This window comes from Carassius carassius, chromosome 3 (genome assembly GCF_963082965.1).
Source record: "Carassius carassius chromosome 3, fCarCar2.1, whole genome shotgun sequence".
Taxonomy (NCBI): Eukaryota; Metazoa; Chordata; class Actinopteri; order Cypriniformes; family Cyprinidae; genus Carassius; species Carassius carassius.
Genome location: NC_081757.1, coordinates 38,542,110 through 38,559,922, shown reverse-complemented (window position 1 = coordinate 38,559,922; position 17,813 = coordinate 38,542,110). Strand labels below are relative to the sequence as shown.

General features: G+C 38.8%; 1 protein-coding gene across 2 annotated transcripts in view; it reads right to left on the bottom strand.

Moving 5' to 3' along the window:
• The window catches only part of usp47 (ubiquitin specific peptidase 47), a 41,427-nt gene that overhangs the window by 20,109 nt on the left and 3,505 nt on the right, over positions 1-17,813 (bottom strand). The window contains exons 2-11 of one of the 2 annotated variants that reach the window (XM_059537738.1): positions 12,987-13,046; positions 11,459-11,653; positions 5,586-5,699; positions 5,205-5,358; positions 5,021-5,117; positions 4,731-4,876; positions 4,534-4,613; positions 2,705-2,854; positions 1,991-2,086; positions 1,757-1,909 (exon numbers count right to left, since the gene is read on the bottom strand). In XM_059537738.1, coding sequence (XP_059393721.1) covers positions 1,757-1,909; positions 1,991-2,086; positions 2,705-2,854; positions 4,534-4,613; positions 4,731-4,876; positions 5,021-5,117; positions 5,205-5,358; positions 5,586-5,699; positions 11,459-11,653; positions 12,987-13,046 — 1,245 coding nt within the window. The remainder of the gene's footprint in view (positions 1-1,756; positions 1,910-1,990; positions 2,087-2,704; positions 2,855-4,533; positions 4,614-4,730; positions 4,877-5,020; positions 5,118-5,204; positions 5,359-5,585; positions 5,700-11,458; positions 11,654-12,986; positions 13,047-17,813) is intronic. The other variant, XM_059537746.1, reaches the window with a different exon arrangement.

The following is a 17,813-nucleotide window of genomic DNA, read 5'->3' as shown; positions in this document are numbered from 1 at the left end:
ATTTTGTGATGATACAAGTAATCAAGCAGTTGAGATATGCTATTTACTACATCCCACCATGAGTATATATTCAAATAAAGCTATGCATACTTAAATATCCAACTTTACATACAGAGCAGGGTGATAACAGTTACATTTCCTTAATATTAAATGCAAGGCAGAGATTTGCTATAGTATATATTTGGGATGCATAATATTATCGGAATGATATCAGAATTGGCCTATAATGGCTTTTAATGTAAACACTGTCATCGCCCCAATATGTATAATTATGCCGATATGTCTTGCCGATAAGACGTATAACTCACATGTGCTTATGTGTGCTTTGTGGTCATTCTTGAAGCAAATTTTTGCACTGAATTGTGATTCACTGTTTTTGATCGCTGCATTCAAATTGAGAATGCAAGATCAGACTGTGCAATAGATTCAACGATTAGTGCAACAGCGGCAGCCTCCTCTGGGTCCTAAAGCCCGTCAGGTATGGAGTTTTAATTCCCTAGGGGGCGGTGTTGGACTACTTGTATTAAAATGAAACGAATGATTCACCTTGACGATGCAATGCATGGATCTAGAAATATGATTTTTTTTTTGTGAATCGCCGATCTCGGGCAGCAATCGATTTAAAATGCTAAGAATCGAATGAATCACGATTTCTATTGCGATTCAGTGCTTTCAAAATATATACACATTAAACTACTACAAGCATGAATTAATGGAGACCTTGAACAGTGTTCATGCCTCGAATATCTCCTTCAAGCGCTCCACTATTTACCGCCTGCGACTGTCACAGGATTGCGCTCGCGCTCCATTCATCTTACCGTTCATCTTAAAGACAACATTCTCTGAGCAGTTAAAAGCTGCATATTTATTACATGGACGAAGCAGAAATATAAAGGCTGATCTATACTTCTGCGTCTGATGTGCAGTACACATGCAAACCGCTAGTCTGCAGTGTCCATGGGCATGTTGCTTGAGTAACCCGCAGACCACAGCCTTTGCAGTAGCTTGTCGGAGAAGCATCAGCCATGACGGCGGCAAATAAATACAAAAAGAATTAATTTATTTAAAACTTTAAAAAAAAGAGATGACAACGGAACAGAAGACGATGGCATTCTTTCAATCTCCACAAGGACTTGTAATGTACCATGGCAGAACAACTGTTTGTCGCGAACAACAAAGTGATGTAATGCTATATTTTATAATAAATGATAAGACACTTGTGTCTAATATGCACAGTTCCATTGAATGATACATGTGTTTTAACAATGTTGTTGAACCGAATGTAGAAAGGAAACCGTTAAAATATTTTAGAATATTTATATTTGATATTTAATGTGAATTTAACATTGAAAGTTAATATGAATAAAAACATTGTAAATTAGACTACTTATAACACTTTCATTGTACAGAGAGAGAGCAAAGAACATTGACATTATCAAAGAACAGAAGCTGGTCTTTACAACTCAATGATATAACCAACCAAACAGCTTATATAAATAAGCCTTAAAAGCTATAAAAGGTGCAGCAGCGTTTTCATAAAACTCAAATGCACATTTTCAACCATGTTATCACATAGGCCTGTTCACAAAATCAGAAACTAACTCCTTCATGAAAACTAATCACAAATGGTCACTACAGATGCACATGGGATGTTAACACTAGTTGTAAAAAGGATAGTTGAGATCATGAGTTCATTAATAATGGACTCTATAAGGATATGCGCCCTTAAAAAAGAGAGCATAAAGCGGAGTCTCACCTCATCCTCAACGTCGATGAAGGGGCTCATGTCCAGCTCCTCTGGGAAGGTCATGCGGTCATTGAGTTTAATGCGGTGCATAGTGGTGTAATCAAAGTCGAAGCGTTTCAGCTGCAGAGTCAGCAGGTATGGGAAATGGAGGAATCTCAGACCCTGGAGACAAAAAACACTGTATCAGAAACTGAAATGTTGGACATGCAGGACTTCACAATCGTCATCTGTGATCTGAATCACCTTGCGGGCGTCACATTTCTTTTTGCAGCGCTCACAGAAGTATTGGTTGGGACCGTCGAGAGTCTCAGGCTGGATGAAAGCTTGCAGGGCTTCTTCCTGTTCGACATAAAATCAGTGGACAATGAGGACAAACATGTCACTCAAAAAGTCAGAGAGGTTGCTCCTAAAGAACTATTTAGACACTTGTTTCAGACTGCTGTTTATTTTTGCTCCACTGTCATTTGGACATTTGACTTTTTGTACCAGTGCTGTCATTATTGACTAAGACTAAAACTATGAAACATTGTTTTCATTGATTAAAATAAAAAAATCTAAATATTAGATGAACAAACTGATCAAAAATCTAATTGTTAATTAAATTACTTTGGCAACAAACTGAAAATAAGTTTAGATACCAAGATTTCTAAAAAAAAAAATAAAAATAAAAAATATTTAAAAAACTGATAGATGACAATATATACAAATGTATTCGGACTAGTCATGAAATCTATGTTTGTTTGTTTGTTTTTTAAGACCAATGTACATTAGTAGCTCTTAGCATATTGCAATGATCATATTTCCATTTCAAGCAGTAATAAAATCAATGAACTGAAAATTTTGTTGCCATATGAAACAACTACAATTTACAATTCCTTTACAATTTAATTCTGCATCTGCTAATCAGCTATACTGCAACAGCTACAAAAAAAGCATCAAAGTGTCAGCTGGACGCACCACGCTGCCAAAAGCCTGGCTAGCCCCGAAGGGCCTGATGACCAGAGGGATGTCCAAGTATGTGTCAATCCTCCAGCTCTCATAGCCACACTCCAAACAGCGCACATAGTCCTTCAGTTTGCCCTGGTAAAGCTGGTTGATCAGGTCAGCCTGGAAAAACAAAAGACAGTACATCAAAACACTTTACATACACCATGTATCACAAAACTGTTCAGTAAACACCCACACATTCAGAATGAAACGTACAGTTGCAACTAATTTTCTAATTAACTGATTTTTTTCTTATTATAGATGATACTATTAGCATAAGTTGGGTGAAAAGTGAAACTGAATTTCATACTGTCTTTGGTATGTGATGTGCATTAATGACAGCAGATGACATTAATGACAAAACTTTGTGTGCTGCTTGTTTACAGTTTGCATATCTGCAGTCTTAGGCTGCATCCGAAATCTTAGGCAGGTGACTTGCTGCCGCATCAGCCAATGACTTTGCAGGGAGCGTTTTTGCACGAAGGCACCTCATGAAACTGATTTTGGACAGGCTTCCAAGGCAGAGTAATGGTTTAATGATCTACAGCAAAATATAAAGAGCTTTGGTGATAGCTAAATGGATATTTTATTACTGCAATATTAATTTCTCACTAGAAATGACATCAAAAGTGGAAACGTTGATCAAAAACATACATTTACACACAAACTGACCACCGACCGCAACTTTCAGATGCCATCTTTATTTTTTGGCTCAACCATCACGGAATGGAATGCACAGGATTGTGGGATATCAAAGGCAGCGAAGGAAACATCTATGCTGCCTTCAAAAACCGGCCAGATGAAGGCATCTAAGGAGACAGGAAATGAAGCTAACATTGAATTCGGACGTGCCTTGATGCCTTCCTACCTTGGAATGCGTCCTCCGAAGGCAGCATTTTTTCAGTTTTCAGATGCAGCCTTAGTTTTGATCAAATACAGAATACTGCCACCTGGTGGAACGGAGTGTTATTTCCTCTTACACAGGCCAGTTTACTATTGGCTTTTAGTCTCTGCAGTGTTGAATTTTTTTTGGCCCAGATGCAGGCGATGTGAGTGTGGCGAGTGGGGCGGGGCCGAGGGATGTGTGAACAAGGAGTGAGGCTGGCAATGATTGGGCAAATCAGTGGCACCTGCGGCCCACCGCCGGTCTCGAGTCCCACGTAGGAGATGGAAGGATATAAAACCCAAAACACAACTAAAAGCCCAGGCCTGGTCCTCTCTCGTCCTTCACTGTCGTCGCTCCAGTTTTATATCCCTCCATCTCCTACATGGGACTCGAGACCGGCGGTGGGCCGCAGGTGCCACTGATTTGCCCAATCATTGCCGGCCTCACTCCTTGTTCCCACGTCCCTCGGCCCCGCCCCACTCGCCACAGTGAGGTGACAACACTGTCAACTTTCATCGTTGATAGTTCTTAGAAATCACGCCTTAATAATTTTGGACCCCGCTATTAACCCAAACCCCAAAAAAGAGGTTAAGACATGTTTTGACATCTTACTAACACAAATAGAGGTTTAAAGTCTTACAGCACCCGGCTTAGAAGAGAACAATGAGCTGAGTGTAGAAACATGTAAACCTGTGAAGAATTCTGCAGAATTCAGTGCGTGGCTCCTGACCTAACCCACACTAAATGGGTAAAACCCACCAGTCCAGACGCAGCTGCTGTTTACACAGCAGAAAAAGCTTGGAACTGCCTTACACTTTTTATTTGAATCAACACTGGGTCTTTTGTCCTAGTCTAGAGAACTCATTGGATTTTGATCATCATCTGATGAGGAGGCGGGGCTTGCATCACATACCTGCTCTGTCTGTTTCCACTTCTGCTCTAGCGCATCAAACATGACTCTACAAAGCTCCTGGACGTCATGCTGCTGCCAGGCTGCAAGACAAACAAGGTTAAGAGTTTTACAGTAACCAAGACTCCTACAGCTATCTGATAACAGCAGTGTTAATGTGGGTAAAGTTTCCCAAAGGGACATTAAGTGAAGCCTTGTACCCTCACTGCTGTCCCAGCCGAAGCTGCGGGTCACGTCTGTGGTCTCGATGGCGCGCTTCTTACTGGTCTGCAGAAGCACAAACAGCCTCTGGAGCTGGTATGGGATACTGTTGACCGGATCCTCCTCAGAGTCCTCAAACTCCCAACTGGTGCAGAAACATTAAAAACACAGTTGGAGTTCAAAACTATTTCTGCATCAATGGTTGCAGGAACTCTGCTATATGGTGGTGTGTTGCTTGAATCTAGTTCATATAAACTAGATATCCCACTGAACTTGACAGACTACTTACTTGTAGAGTGCATTCCTGAACTCAGGGGTCATGAACAAGGTCTGCAGGAGGCTGTTCAGGTAACAAGTCATTGCTTGGTTGACCAAACCAACATAACCTTGAAAGCAGAGGTTACAAGACAAATAAATCTATGTGGCAAAGTTGGCATGTTCTTCTTGACCAATGCATGTTAAAGGAGGGCTACCTGTGTCTGATTTGTTAAGTATGGAGGAGTACGAGTAACTGGGGCTGCTGTAGTCACTGCTGCAACCCACAGTCCCGTCCCGCGGTAAGGGTCCGATGAAGCGATCCTGAGAGCTGTCATCAAGACCGCTGCTGTCTGCAGTGCCAGATTCATCCTGTAAGAGTTAGACATGAATAATGCTAAACATGCAATGCTCAGTATCTAGTTTTATACCATGCCTGACAAAATTAAGATCTCATACCAAAAGAACATCAAATAGATAGAACAAATGTGTGTGTGTGTGTGTGTGTGTGTGTGTGTGTGTGTGTGTGTGTGTGTGTGTGTGTGTGTGTGTGTGTGTGTGTGTTTTAACCCAGTTAAACTGCTGATATGATGACTCACTGAAGCGATCTGAGGCTGCTCCCCATCCTTGTCCGTAAGCTGCAGAAAATTTCTTTTCCCCGCCTCAAAACCAGACAACACCAGGGACATCTCACTGGCCTGGTCCAGAGGAGCCTTCAGGTGCAGATTTGAGACAGAGGGGGAAAAAGAGAGATAAGCAAGGATGAAGAGTGAGAGGTATTGTAAAACAATCAGAACAACAAATAACAAGTCAGACAAGATGTTGTCTGGAACACAACCCAAAGTGCAAGTCTAAACATGCAGAAATACTGCAAAAAAAAACCTTCAGAGAGAAAATAATCAACCTGATGTGCTGCAGATTACCCACATCTCGTCCCAGGATTCAGTTAGTGTGGAAGAAATGGCTGTGCTACCTGAGGGACAACATGTACTAGAAATTTAGCCACAGGTTTGGACGTGCTAATGTTCCACTGGTGGGGAGAGTAGCGTGGGTAACGGCACAAACAGGCCCTAATCCACTTACTTACTCTGAGAATTACCTGCAGCTACAGGCTCTGTGCTGGGTCAGTGCTGGGATAAGCACACAATTAGAGAGAGAATGGAGCATGACACTCCATGACACAGCTCCATCTAATCATAGCACTGCAGAGATTTGGTAAAAACAAGCTCTGACGCGTTCTGTGTAATTTCAGGTTTGCATTACGCTCATGTTTAGATTTAATAAAAAAAATTATTAACATATATTAAAGCATATATATTAATGGCAGGAGCACACTATGAATTTGCAGTATGGATGAGTCGACACTAGTTGCAAAACGTCAGTCTCCACATTTAAAAGTCATTTAGTGTACTCCATCCTTAAGAAACCAGAACCCAACAAGCTATTGGGAGCAATTTCAGGTTGGGTTTGGTCTTACATTTGACAGTACTGGTTGGGTTAAGATACAAATATCCATGCAGACCTCTAGTACAGTCGTGGCCAAAAGTTGTGAGAATTACATAAATATTAGTTTTCAAAAAGTTTGCTGCTAAACTGCTTTTAGATCTTTGTTTCAGTTGTTTCTGTGATGTACTGAAATATAATTACAAGCACTTCATACGTTTCAAAGGCTTTTATCGACAATTACATGACATTTATGCAAAGAGTCAGTATTTGCAGTGTTGGCCCTTCTTTTTCAGGACCTCTGCAATTCGACTGGGCATGCTCTCTATCAACTTCTGGGCCAAATCCTGACTGATAGCAACCCATTCTTTCATAATCACTTCTTGGAGTTTGTCAGAATTGGTGGGTTTTTGTTTGTCCACCCGCCTCTTGAGGATTGACCACAAGTTCTCAATGGGATTAAGATCTGGGGAGTTTCCAGGCCATGGACCCAAAATTTCAACATTCTGGTCCCCGAGCCACTTAGTTATCACTTTTGCCTTATGGCACGGTGCTCCATCGTGCTGGAAAATGCATTGTTCTTCACCAAACTGTTGTTGGATTGTTGGAAGAAGTTGCTGTTGGAGGGTGTTTTGGTACCATTCTTTATTCATGGCTGTGTTTTTGGCCAGAATTGTGAGTGAGCCCACTCCCTTGGATGAGAAGCAACCCCACACATGAATGGTGTCAGGATGCTTTACTGTTGGCATGACACAAGTCTGATGATAGCACTCACCTTTTCTTCTCCGGACAAGCCTTTTTCCAGATGCCCCAAACAATCGGAAAGGGGCTTCATCAGAGAATATGACTTAGCCCCAGTCCTCAGCAGTCCATTCACTATACTTTCTGCAGAAGATCAATCTGTCCCTGATGATGTTTTTGGAGAGAAGTGGCTTCTTTGCTGCCCTTCTTGACACCAGGCCATCTTCCAAAAGTCTTGGCCTCACTGTGCGTGCAGATGCGCTCACACCTGCCTGCTGCCATTCCTGAGCAAGCTCTGCACTGGTGGCACTCCGATCCCGCAGCTGAATCCTCTTTAGGAGACGATCCTGGCGCTTGCTGGACTTTCTTGTACGCCCTGAAGCCTTCTTTACAAGAATTGAACCCCTCTCCTTGAAGTTCTTGATGATCCTATAAATTGTTGATTTAGGTGCATTTAGGTAGCCACAATATCCTTGCCTGTGAAGCCATTTTTATGCAACACAATGATGGCTGCACGCGTTTCTTTGCAGGTCACCATGGTTAACAATGGAAGAACAATGATTTCAAGCATCACCCTCCTTTTAACATGTCAAGTCTGCCATTCTAACCCAATCAGCCTGACATAATGATCTCCAGTATTGTGCTCGTCAACATTCTCACCTGAGTTAACAAGACGATTACTGAAATGATCTCAGCAGGTCCTTTAATGACAGCAATGAAATGCAGTGGAAAGGTTTTTTTGGGATTAAGTTAATTTTCATGGCAAAGAAGGACTATGCAATTCATCTGATCACTCTTCATAACATTCTGGAGTATATGCAAATTGCTATTATAAAAACTTAAGCAGCAACTTTTCCAATTTCCAATATTTATGTAATTCTCAAAACTTTTGGCCACGACTGTACACTACACGATACAAACAAATTCTAATTTCGAATATTTGTAGAATTTAAAATAAAGATTTTAGGTGTGCATCTGCCTTACCAATGGTACACAAGAAACAATGACGATGTTAAGTGTCGTTGCATTTTAATGTTTTTCATAGCTTATCCAATTGAACCCAGTAGATGCAGCGCTGCTACGTTGTTCATTCAAAATATTGGGGAAAAAGAGAACATCAATGTCAAGATGTTGTTGTTTTCATCAAAACTGAAACCAAGCCATTCACACAAGCCGAATGCATATTTATCGCATCTTCGAATCTAGAAGGACATCGATCAGCATTGCACTCACGCCACGCACAGTGTTGGCTAAGTTACTTTCAAAAAGTAATTAATTACTATTACTAGTTACATCATAAATGTATTTAAATTACTAATTACTCAGTCTGAAAAGTAACTTAGTTACTCAATAAGTAACTTAATTATTCAAATCGCTTATTAGGCTTATCTTAAAATCCCTATAAACCTTAATAGATATCAAACTCTTTATTCTTTTAATTTGAGTCAAACATAGAATAGTTTGCCTTTAAGCTTTAAAACAACAGTAATACTTAAACATTTTTCTAAAATAATTTAACCTTCTTTGGTTAACAAATAGAAATACTCTGAACAACAACATATCTGAATAACAAAAAAGCTCAAGAAAAGTTAAACAATACATTTCAGTTTGGCATGATGTTCAGGAAAAGCCCAACTAGTAAAATCCTTACAGGTTTATGTAAAAAATAACATGTTAACTAATGTGGGTAAGAATAAATTATGGAAATGATCTTCTCTGCTGAATAAAGTCGTGTCAGATCGCAATATTCTTCTGAGGTAAATTCCTCATAGCAGGTCTTCTTTCAAAAATTATTAAAATTAGACTAATCTTGATTATTTATATCTCTAATTTTTGCATCTAGATGAGGGTGTTAGCGCGCAGGTGACTGCATATAATGAGTTCAGATACGGGAAAGACTGTGCCTCTCTTTAGTTTCATACGGATTACATAATCAGAGAATATTTGTTTTCGATTTGAATTCATTCATTTAAAAGTAGACACTGCAAGCTTTCAGATACGGGAAAGTCTGTACCTCGCTTCAGTTTCATACGGATTATACATAATCAGAGAATATTCATTTTTGATTTGAATTTGTTCATTTAAAATTTGACACTTCAAGCTCAGACACTGGAAAGAAAGTTACTTAGTAGCACGTTACACCCAACACTGGTCTCGCACAAGAGAGCTGCACGTTTAGAAAGCCATGTAAAATTAATGCAAGTTAAACTTTCAAAAGCAGGTTTGAGACTTAATGGCGGTTTCCCCCATTAGAGTTGGGCGATGTCTTCAAATTTGGCACCGGACGATGTCTACAGTGAAACATTGCGATGGACGATGACATCGACAGGGGGATTGGGGGAGGTGTGCCCCGAAGCGTGAATCCTTATAAGGGAATACAACTAACAATTCCTAAAACCGTGTATACACTGGATGCGAGCGGTGCGGCATGACAAAATACTATAGAACCACTGATCCATAATAGAGATTCATTATATATAGATCAGTCTATAGAACTCAGTATAATCAGTGATGCGGTCTACACTGGATGTGGCGCGGCATGACAGCACAAATCTCTGACAGTAAACAGCTGCTGCGTTCTGTTTAACAAGTGCTGACACAAAATTAGAAAGACTTTAGCCGATGCGGCTCGGCGCCACATGACAACTTTCGCGTCCGGTGTAGACACTGTGTAAAGACGGTCGCACACCGGATGAGAAGCGCTGCGCCGCGTCTAGGACATCTCGAGGTATCGCACACCGGACGCTCACATTCTATACACACAAGCTCAATTTCCAGCTTATAAAACTACTGTATTTTTCGTACTATAAGTCGCATCAGTCCAAAAATACATCATGACGAGGAAAAAAACATATAAGTCGCACTGGACTATAAGTCGCATTTATTTAGCACCAAGAAATTAATCAAGAGAAAACATTACCGTCTACAGCTGCGAGAGGGCTCTCTCTATTTTCAGTGGTATGCTACGGGAGCACTGAGCAGCATAGAGTGCCCTCTCGCGGCTGTAGATGGCTGTAGATGTAATGTTTACTCTTGATTAATTTCTCGTTTCATGTCAAATAAATTTTGATAAATAAGTCGCAGCTGACTATAAGTCGCAGGACCAGCCAAACTATGAAAAAAAAGTGCGACTTATAGTCCGGAAAATACGGTATGCAGATGGCACTCTGTGGGGTGGCAGGAATTTGAACAGCATCCTGAGTCATAGCTGGGTGACGTGGACAGATGCAGAATGGCGCCACCGGTGTGCATACACTCATTTTAGGATGTGGCGTAACGTGACGTGGCGCTTCTCATCCGGTGTGCGACCCACTTAATGAGAGATGACTGAGAACAATGGGGAATGATTTGCAGATCCTTAGTACCACTGACAAACATATAATCTTGTAAAATGTGTGGTAAGTACTGCTGCTCCATAGTGTCGAAAGTGATAGTAAAACCAAAAAACGATCGTGCAGTCAATGGGGGGGGGTCTGTGGGCATCGTCTATCGGTCCAACCCTATCCCTATCCCACTGCATCTCATGTTTTTAAATATACATACATGATGCGGTTTTGTTTCTAATCAAGCAAATTAATGAATTGTATATGGATTATTAACATTATGCACTTTTTCAAATATCGTTGTGTTATTTTATTGCTTTGAAGACATTCATTAGTAATATTTTGCGCAATGTGCCCTCTTGTGGCCTCAGGAGAGAAGCCAAAAGCTTTTTCCCCCCAACTGAAATTATGGCTTGTAAATTCGAATATAATTTCAATATCGATAATATTTAAGTACAAAATTCAAATTTAGTTTTTCAACCATTTTGACAGCACTAATACAAACCTCTAGTATATGTGAATAATTAACTCATAAGCAGAGCATATTCATTCATTATTACTACATGGGAGAAGTTTGGATTGGATTGTTTCACCAAAAAACTATTCTTTCTGCATATCTGTTTCAAAATTTTACATTTAATTCAGATTTTTTTATTTTTTTGAATTACTTTGTAATTCCTTGTGAAATTTACTAGTAAATCCTACACCAAAACATTCAGTGTATAATTATATTACTATTAAATAGCTCAGTAAGATATTTTTAAGAAATCGCTACTTTTTTTCAGCAAGTGACAGTAAAGACATTTATAATGTTACAAAAGATTAACATTTTTTAATAAATGCTGTTCTTTTGGACCTTCTATTAATCAAATAATCCTGGATAAATGTTTTACAGTTTCAACAAATATTAAGCAGAAGAATTACATGTTTTTGAGTCTTTGTTTGTTTTATGGAAGGACTCTCACCATGTCGCCACTGTTGGCCCACCCCAGGCAGAAAGTGCCGTTCACATATCCAGCCTTGTGAGCCACATCCTCGTAGAGTTTGTTGACGGTGGTGGAGGCGGGAAGGTTCAGCGTCAGCCTCTCATTGACGGTCTTGGCATTGGTGGTGTCCTGCACTATACACAGCACTCTAGGCTCCTCCGCTGCACTTTCAATCTGTAAATGCACAAACGCATATGCTGAGTTTACTTTAAACAAACTTACACATCAGTTTAAGCTGAGCTCCAGTGCTGAGAACTTCCATCAGACATGACACAAGCAAAGTGCAATAGTCTTCTTGTGCCATGCAATACCATCAGAGAACCGTCTACTGGTCTGATCGTTATGTAACATCCTGGAAGACATGGTAAGCTAGGAAGTATGTACATACTTCAACACTGAACTCAAATAATCCAAAGCCTCTTAGGTTAGATTTCTGCAATCCACCATGAACGAATCATTGTTAAACAAGACAAAAAACATGACCGTGCCTCGAGCAAACCTGACTTATTAAATCAATAAAAACTGTAAACATTCATATTATTAAACATAGCGACACTCAATTAAATGTAACTGCGAAACTAGCTCAGAAAAGTGAAGTTATGGCTTTAGTGTTTAAAAGAGGCCACAGAATGCCATAAAGGCTATAATGTCGACTCCATGACTGGAGGTGGTTGGTTAATTGCAGGTGCTGTTTACAAAGCAAAGCCACTGTCTTTTTATATGCTGTATGAGCGTCTGCTAAAAAACCGATCATGTTACCAAAAGTGCTGACTGAGAATACCAAGAAAGATGAAAGCAAAACACTTCTAAGTATATCTCTAATGGGAAAAGAACTGAGAATGACTTGAATAGACTGTTTTAAGGGTGCTTTACTTTAACCATTTTGTTTTTAATTACTTTTTAAATATGTTTTTATAAAATAAATGAAATAAAACTTTTTATCATTTTACTAATTGTTTTTAAAATTTGATTTCTTTTATAGCTTGGATATTGGTGACTTCATTGATGTTGCATAAAGAGTGCAGTCCAAATGACTACAAAATTTGCTATGTAACGCTCACTTTTAACAATCCCTTTTTCATTTCCAATGCATAAAATCAAGTCTCTTCCTATATTTATTCATGAATATTCTACATTACTAAGAAAAGTAAAATGATGATTCCTGTTGACTTTAACCACCTTAAAAATACAATTTTCCCACTATATACTCAAATTCCCAGCTTACAGGAAAAATATTACTGAGTGAATCTCATCAAGCTTATTTTATATATTTACGATATTTTGGATAAGTCAATAACAACCAGATATTTTTTTATTTTATTTAGATTTAAATAATTTAATCTTCATTAGATGCTTCCGATATCCTCAAATTCCCATCTGCCTGTGAATGTCAAGCCCTCAGCTTCTTCTCAAACCAGCTGATTTTTTCCTGACATCTTCATTTGCGAGTTAGTATCAAATTAATCACCATGCTATAAACACACGCATGCAAACCAAACAGAACTACCTGTGAGAACCTCTTCTGCATCTCCTCAAAAATACTCTGCCTGCAACTCCAAAAAATACCCTGATGACAGAACAACAACACACTGTTCAAAAGAAGTCAAACCAGCCCAGAGCTTAAGGCTGAGCATCACGATCTGAGCCGTGCTGATGTCTGATATGTGTTAAAGGTCAATACGCAAGGGAAGAATAGAGATCTAGAGGAGAAAATGTAACGATGCCACTGTAAAAGACACACAGATGTCAACACAAGCGGGGGCATTATCAGATTAAAGGGTATTTTTATCAGGGATAATATCGTTAGGTGCTCACATGAAAAAGGTTGGCCTGTACTTGAGCAGCCAGTATTCATTATGACAAGGTGCAAAGGGCTACAAGATCTGTATCTCAATGAAGAATTCAACGAAGCAGGGATGGACGATGCATATCAAAATATCCATGAGATATTCATCTTTTCTTTTTGATATCATTTTAACCTATATTGTAAAATTGGAAAGATATCTGTGATAAGATTCACCCAAAATGTTTACAGAAGATAGATTTATATGTGTATGTATATAAATACTTATGTCATATTATAATATATAATTATATAAAACAGGGTTTCCACAAAATTTGACCAATGAAATACTTGGATATTAAAACAATAAAATTATATACAAAATAACTAATTGCAGCCATTTATTATGATTAATTTTTTATAGAGATTTCTGAAGGGAGCAGTTTTCAATGTCTATAACGGGTATCCTTTAAAATTAACTAAAACACTTGTAAATACGTGTGCTAATATGTTCAAATACAAATACCTTGAGGCTGATGGCCGAAACATTTCTTAAACAAATAAATAAGCCTAATATTTTGAGTTACTTAAATTTTTGATATTTGAAAGTTGAACATAACATTAGGGATGTCCCGATCAGGTTTTTTTGTCCTCGAGTCCGAGTCCGAGTCATTTGATTTTGAGTATCTGCCGATACAGAGTCCCGATCCGATACTTCTATAATACATAAAAAAAGAATAAAGAAGAGCGAAAAAACAGATCCAGGATCTTCAATAAATTACATTTTGAAATATATTCAAATATAAAACAGCTATTTTAAATAGGCTAGTAAAAATATTTCAAAATCTTACTGTTTTGCTGTACTTTGGATCAAATAAATGCAGGCTTGGTGAATAGAAGGGACTTTACCTTAACAAAAAAAACCTTAACAAGCTTACTGTTCAAAAACTTCTGACTGGTAGTATAGGCAACTTTATTTTTTCTCTAATTTCTAGCTTTTAATTGGCTTAGAAATCTATAAATGCTGGACAATAACAAATAATAATGATTTGTTTATATACTACAAACACTGTTTATCACATAATAATGCAGAATAGTTTCTATACTGTAATAAATACTATGTCAATCAGCACTGCATTGTTCATACTTTATTTATCACCTGCTGGAGATGACTTGAAGAACAATTTATTGTCGTGATCGTATATTAATGTCTTCGTGTTTGCATAAGTTTCTGTTTTCCTGTGCGCACCACAGCATAGCTGGACGCTTTTGTCCATATTAGGAATATCCTGATATCAGCGCGAGAGCGTGCTCCGGCTTCGAGTATGAATGAAACACACACTGCATGAGAGTTTAGCGCTCTGTGATGTTCATCTCGCTGTATCCTGGGTCCGAATGAAATATCAGGTCATGTGCAAACTATCATGTCTCTTTGAGTTTGAATCTATATTTATTCATACCAGCTCTTGAAAACAAAGTGATGTCATGCCGCACGCGTTTCTGTTTCTGTGTGGAGTCAAAAGGGTCCAACTCTGTGCCACCGCATTACAAAAGATGTGTTAAAAATTAATGAGAATATATATATATCCGAGTCCTGATCGGGAGGTAACGTCCGATTCCGATCGAGTCTGAAACCACGCGATCGGGCCCGATTTCCGATCACGTGATCGGATCTGGACATCCCTACATAACATGAAAAATTTATATTCACTATAAAAAAACGTCAATGTCTTTTCCATTATTTTAAGGTCTATTAAAGGGATAGTTCACCCAAAAATGAAAATTACCCCATGATTTACTCATCCTCAAGCCATCCTAGGTGTCGATGACATTCTTCTTTCATATGAATAAAAACAGGGTTATATTAAAAAACATCTTGTCTCTTCCAAGCTTTATAATGGGAGGGGATGGTGGCCCAGAATTTGAAGTCCAAAAAATGTATCCAATCCATTATGAAAGAAGTCCACACAGCTCCGGTGGTTATAAAGGCTTTCTGTAAGGCCTTTTGTGTAAGAAAAATATCCATATTTACAACTCTAACATCTACTTACTGTAGTACGCACATTCATGAGAGAGTGATGTCGAAGATAAACGCGGTGACAAACGCAAAATTGACGAACATGGAAGAGCAGAGGAGAGTGCAAAAAACAACGGTCACGAATAGGGATGGGACGATAACCGGTTTTATTGATAACCGTGATAAAATGTGCTGAAGGTTAGTAATATCGTTTAAAAATGAATTATCATTAAAACCGTGTTTGATTATCGCGGTTTTAATAACTCACTATTAAATCATGTCCAGCCAGCAACAGTCTGACGCAAGCGCAGCGCACAATGTTTTTTTTGTTTTTTTTCGAGAAGGAATGGCGAAAGTCAGTGACTTTTCTATGCTTCTACACTTTTCATTGTAAGGAAGGAAATGCCACAGAATTTAATCTTTCTTTAAATTAAGTGCATAGAGTTGCTTGTTTTATTAGTTGTTTGTTGATTATTAAATATAAAACTTGCTGAAATGTTTTCAGTGTGAGCATCAACTATTTTTGAACACTTTCATCTCGTTTCAACAAAACCGTGATAATATTGATAATCGTGATAATTTTAGTCACTATAATCGTGATATTAAATTTTCATACCGTCCCATCCCTAGTCACGAATAAGTAGTACAAAATGAGGATTTGTAAAGAAAAATGTTGGAGAATTTCAATATAAGCCAAGAGGACACTGGTTTTCCTTTGCTGTAAACAAAACTGGTTTCTCACTAGACTAGCATATTCTCACCAGAGTTTACACTATGCCCACATCCTACGTTAACAAACTGGAAACCACTCGCTTGTGAACGCGAAGGCCTTTACAGAGCCGTATGGACAGTTTATTGGACTTCAAATTTTGGGCTACCATCCACTCCCATTATAAAGCATGAATTAGCCTGAACATTATTTAATATAGCTCTGATTGTAGTAGTCTGAAAGAAGAAAGTCATATACATCTAGGATGGCTTGTGGGTAAGTAAATCATGGGGTAAATTTTTTTTTTTTGGTGAACTAACCCTTTAATGTCCATGGCATTTCCAGGTCCGAAAAATAATTTGTAAAAATATTTCCAGGTTTTCCAATGATGACTGAGTAATATACCTTCCTATACTGCCTATATAGTCAAAAGGGTTAAATATATATATATATATTTTTTTTTTTTTTTTTTTTTTTTTTCCAGTCAGAAACTGTAGCTACATGAATACTGCTACACTCTGGGACTAAGCAGCCTAGCGAATCAAACATTTCGACACATTTCCAGCGTAGGTTCCCAGGTTGGATGCAGACCGGAGTTGTAATTTAGCTCATGTTCTGGTCCCGTGGGGGTGTGATAAAAACGGTGAGCTTGTGGTGCAATGTGGAATACATCAATAGCAGAAGTAAGATATAACAAAGATTTCTACCTGGCACACAGATGCCAACTGATGGAAAAAGAGCAAGAGAGACCGACTGAGAGAGAGAGAGAGAGCGAGAGGGGCCAGTGGGGCCTCAGATCCTGCTTAGCATTTCCAGTCCCTTTGAACACCATCACAGCACCTGAATCAAAGGCCCAAAGCAAGCACCTGATTACTATTTAGGGAAACTACTTGCACTGTTTGTATAGGTTGACTTTAAAGAGAAAGTCACCCAGCCTGTTTTTATTCTACATAGTAGGACATAACAAGTAAAGGCGGATGTTACCCCAATGAATCCACCTTTGTTTACCTGTTAACATCTGCATTCCTTTTAAAGAATATGATGCGGGCAGCAAATCATCTCAACACAACACTAAAACTACAGAGCTTTTCATTCATAGGGTAACTACAGCACTTTGGATTCATGAGTTTTTTTTAAATAGATTTTAAATAGATTACTACATTTACATAAACCAGACCTATAAGATATTTACTTTGAAAAAAATGCTAGTGAGGCCTTAATGTATAAATGTGCCTCACCCTTGCTGGGCATGAGTCACCCTCAAGCCTTCTGTCAAACAGCTTAATTACTTTTAGCAGGTGGTCCTTTGAAACAGCCAGCAGACCCTACAACCACGCACCATAATAGGAGCTCCGCATAAGCTGATTTTGACCCGAAAGACAGTTCACTTCAAAAAGCTATTGTGAAACTTTACTGGCTTTATGTTTTGTCTTCCTGTTTGCTAGAATGCTAAACATTCCTCTTCTATCTAAAGGCAGCAGATGTTCTCTGGGCCTGGCCTTTGTGTGGCAGTGGGACAGAGGCAGAGTTGTTTGAAATTTTGAGATATGTGCAGAGAGTGAAGTGGACAGTGACATCATTAGAAGATGTCCTGCCTGAATGCCCGCTGACATTGGACGGTCTTGATTACTAAGAGCCCATCCTGAGCAGATTAAAACAAGCCAGATTGAAAATGAAGAGAGAGAGAGCTCAGCATCTCTGGCCTGCACTTCGGGGGCCTCAGCAACCGCAGCCACAAATTGGGCTTTATCTGATGTTATTTGGTGAATGGTTTGATGTGATGTGATTTACAATAGTCGAGATCTGCAGGAACGTCATTCTTGAA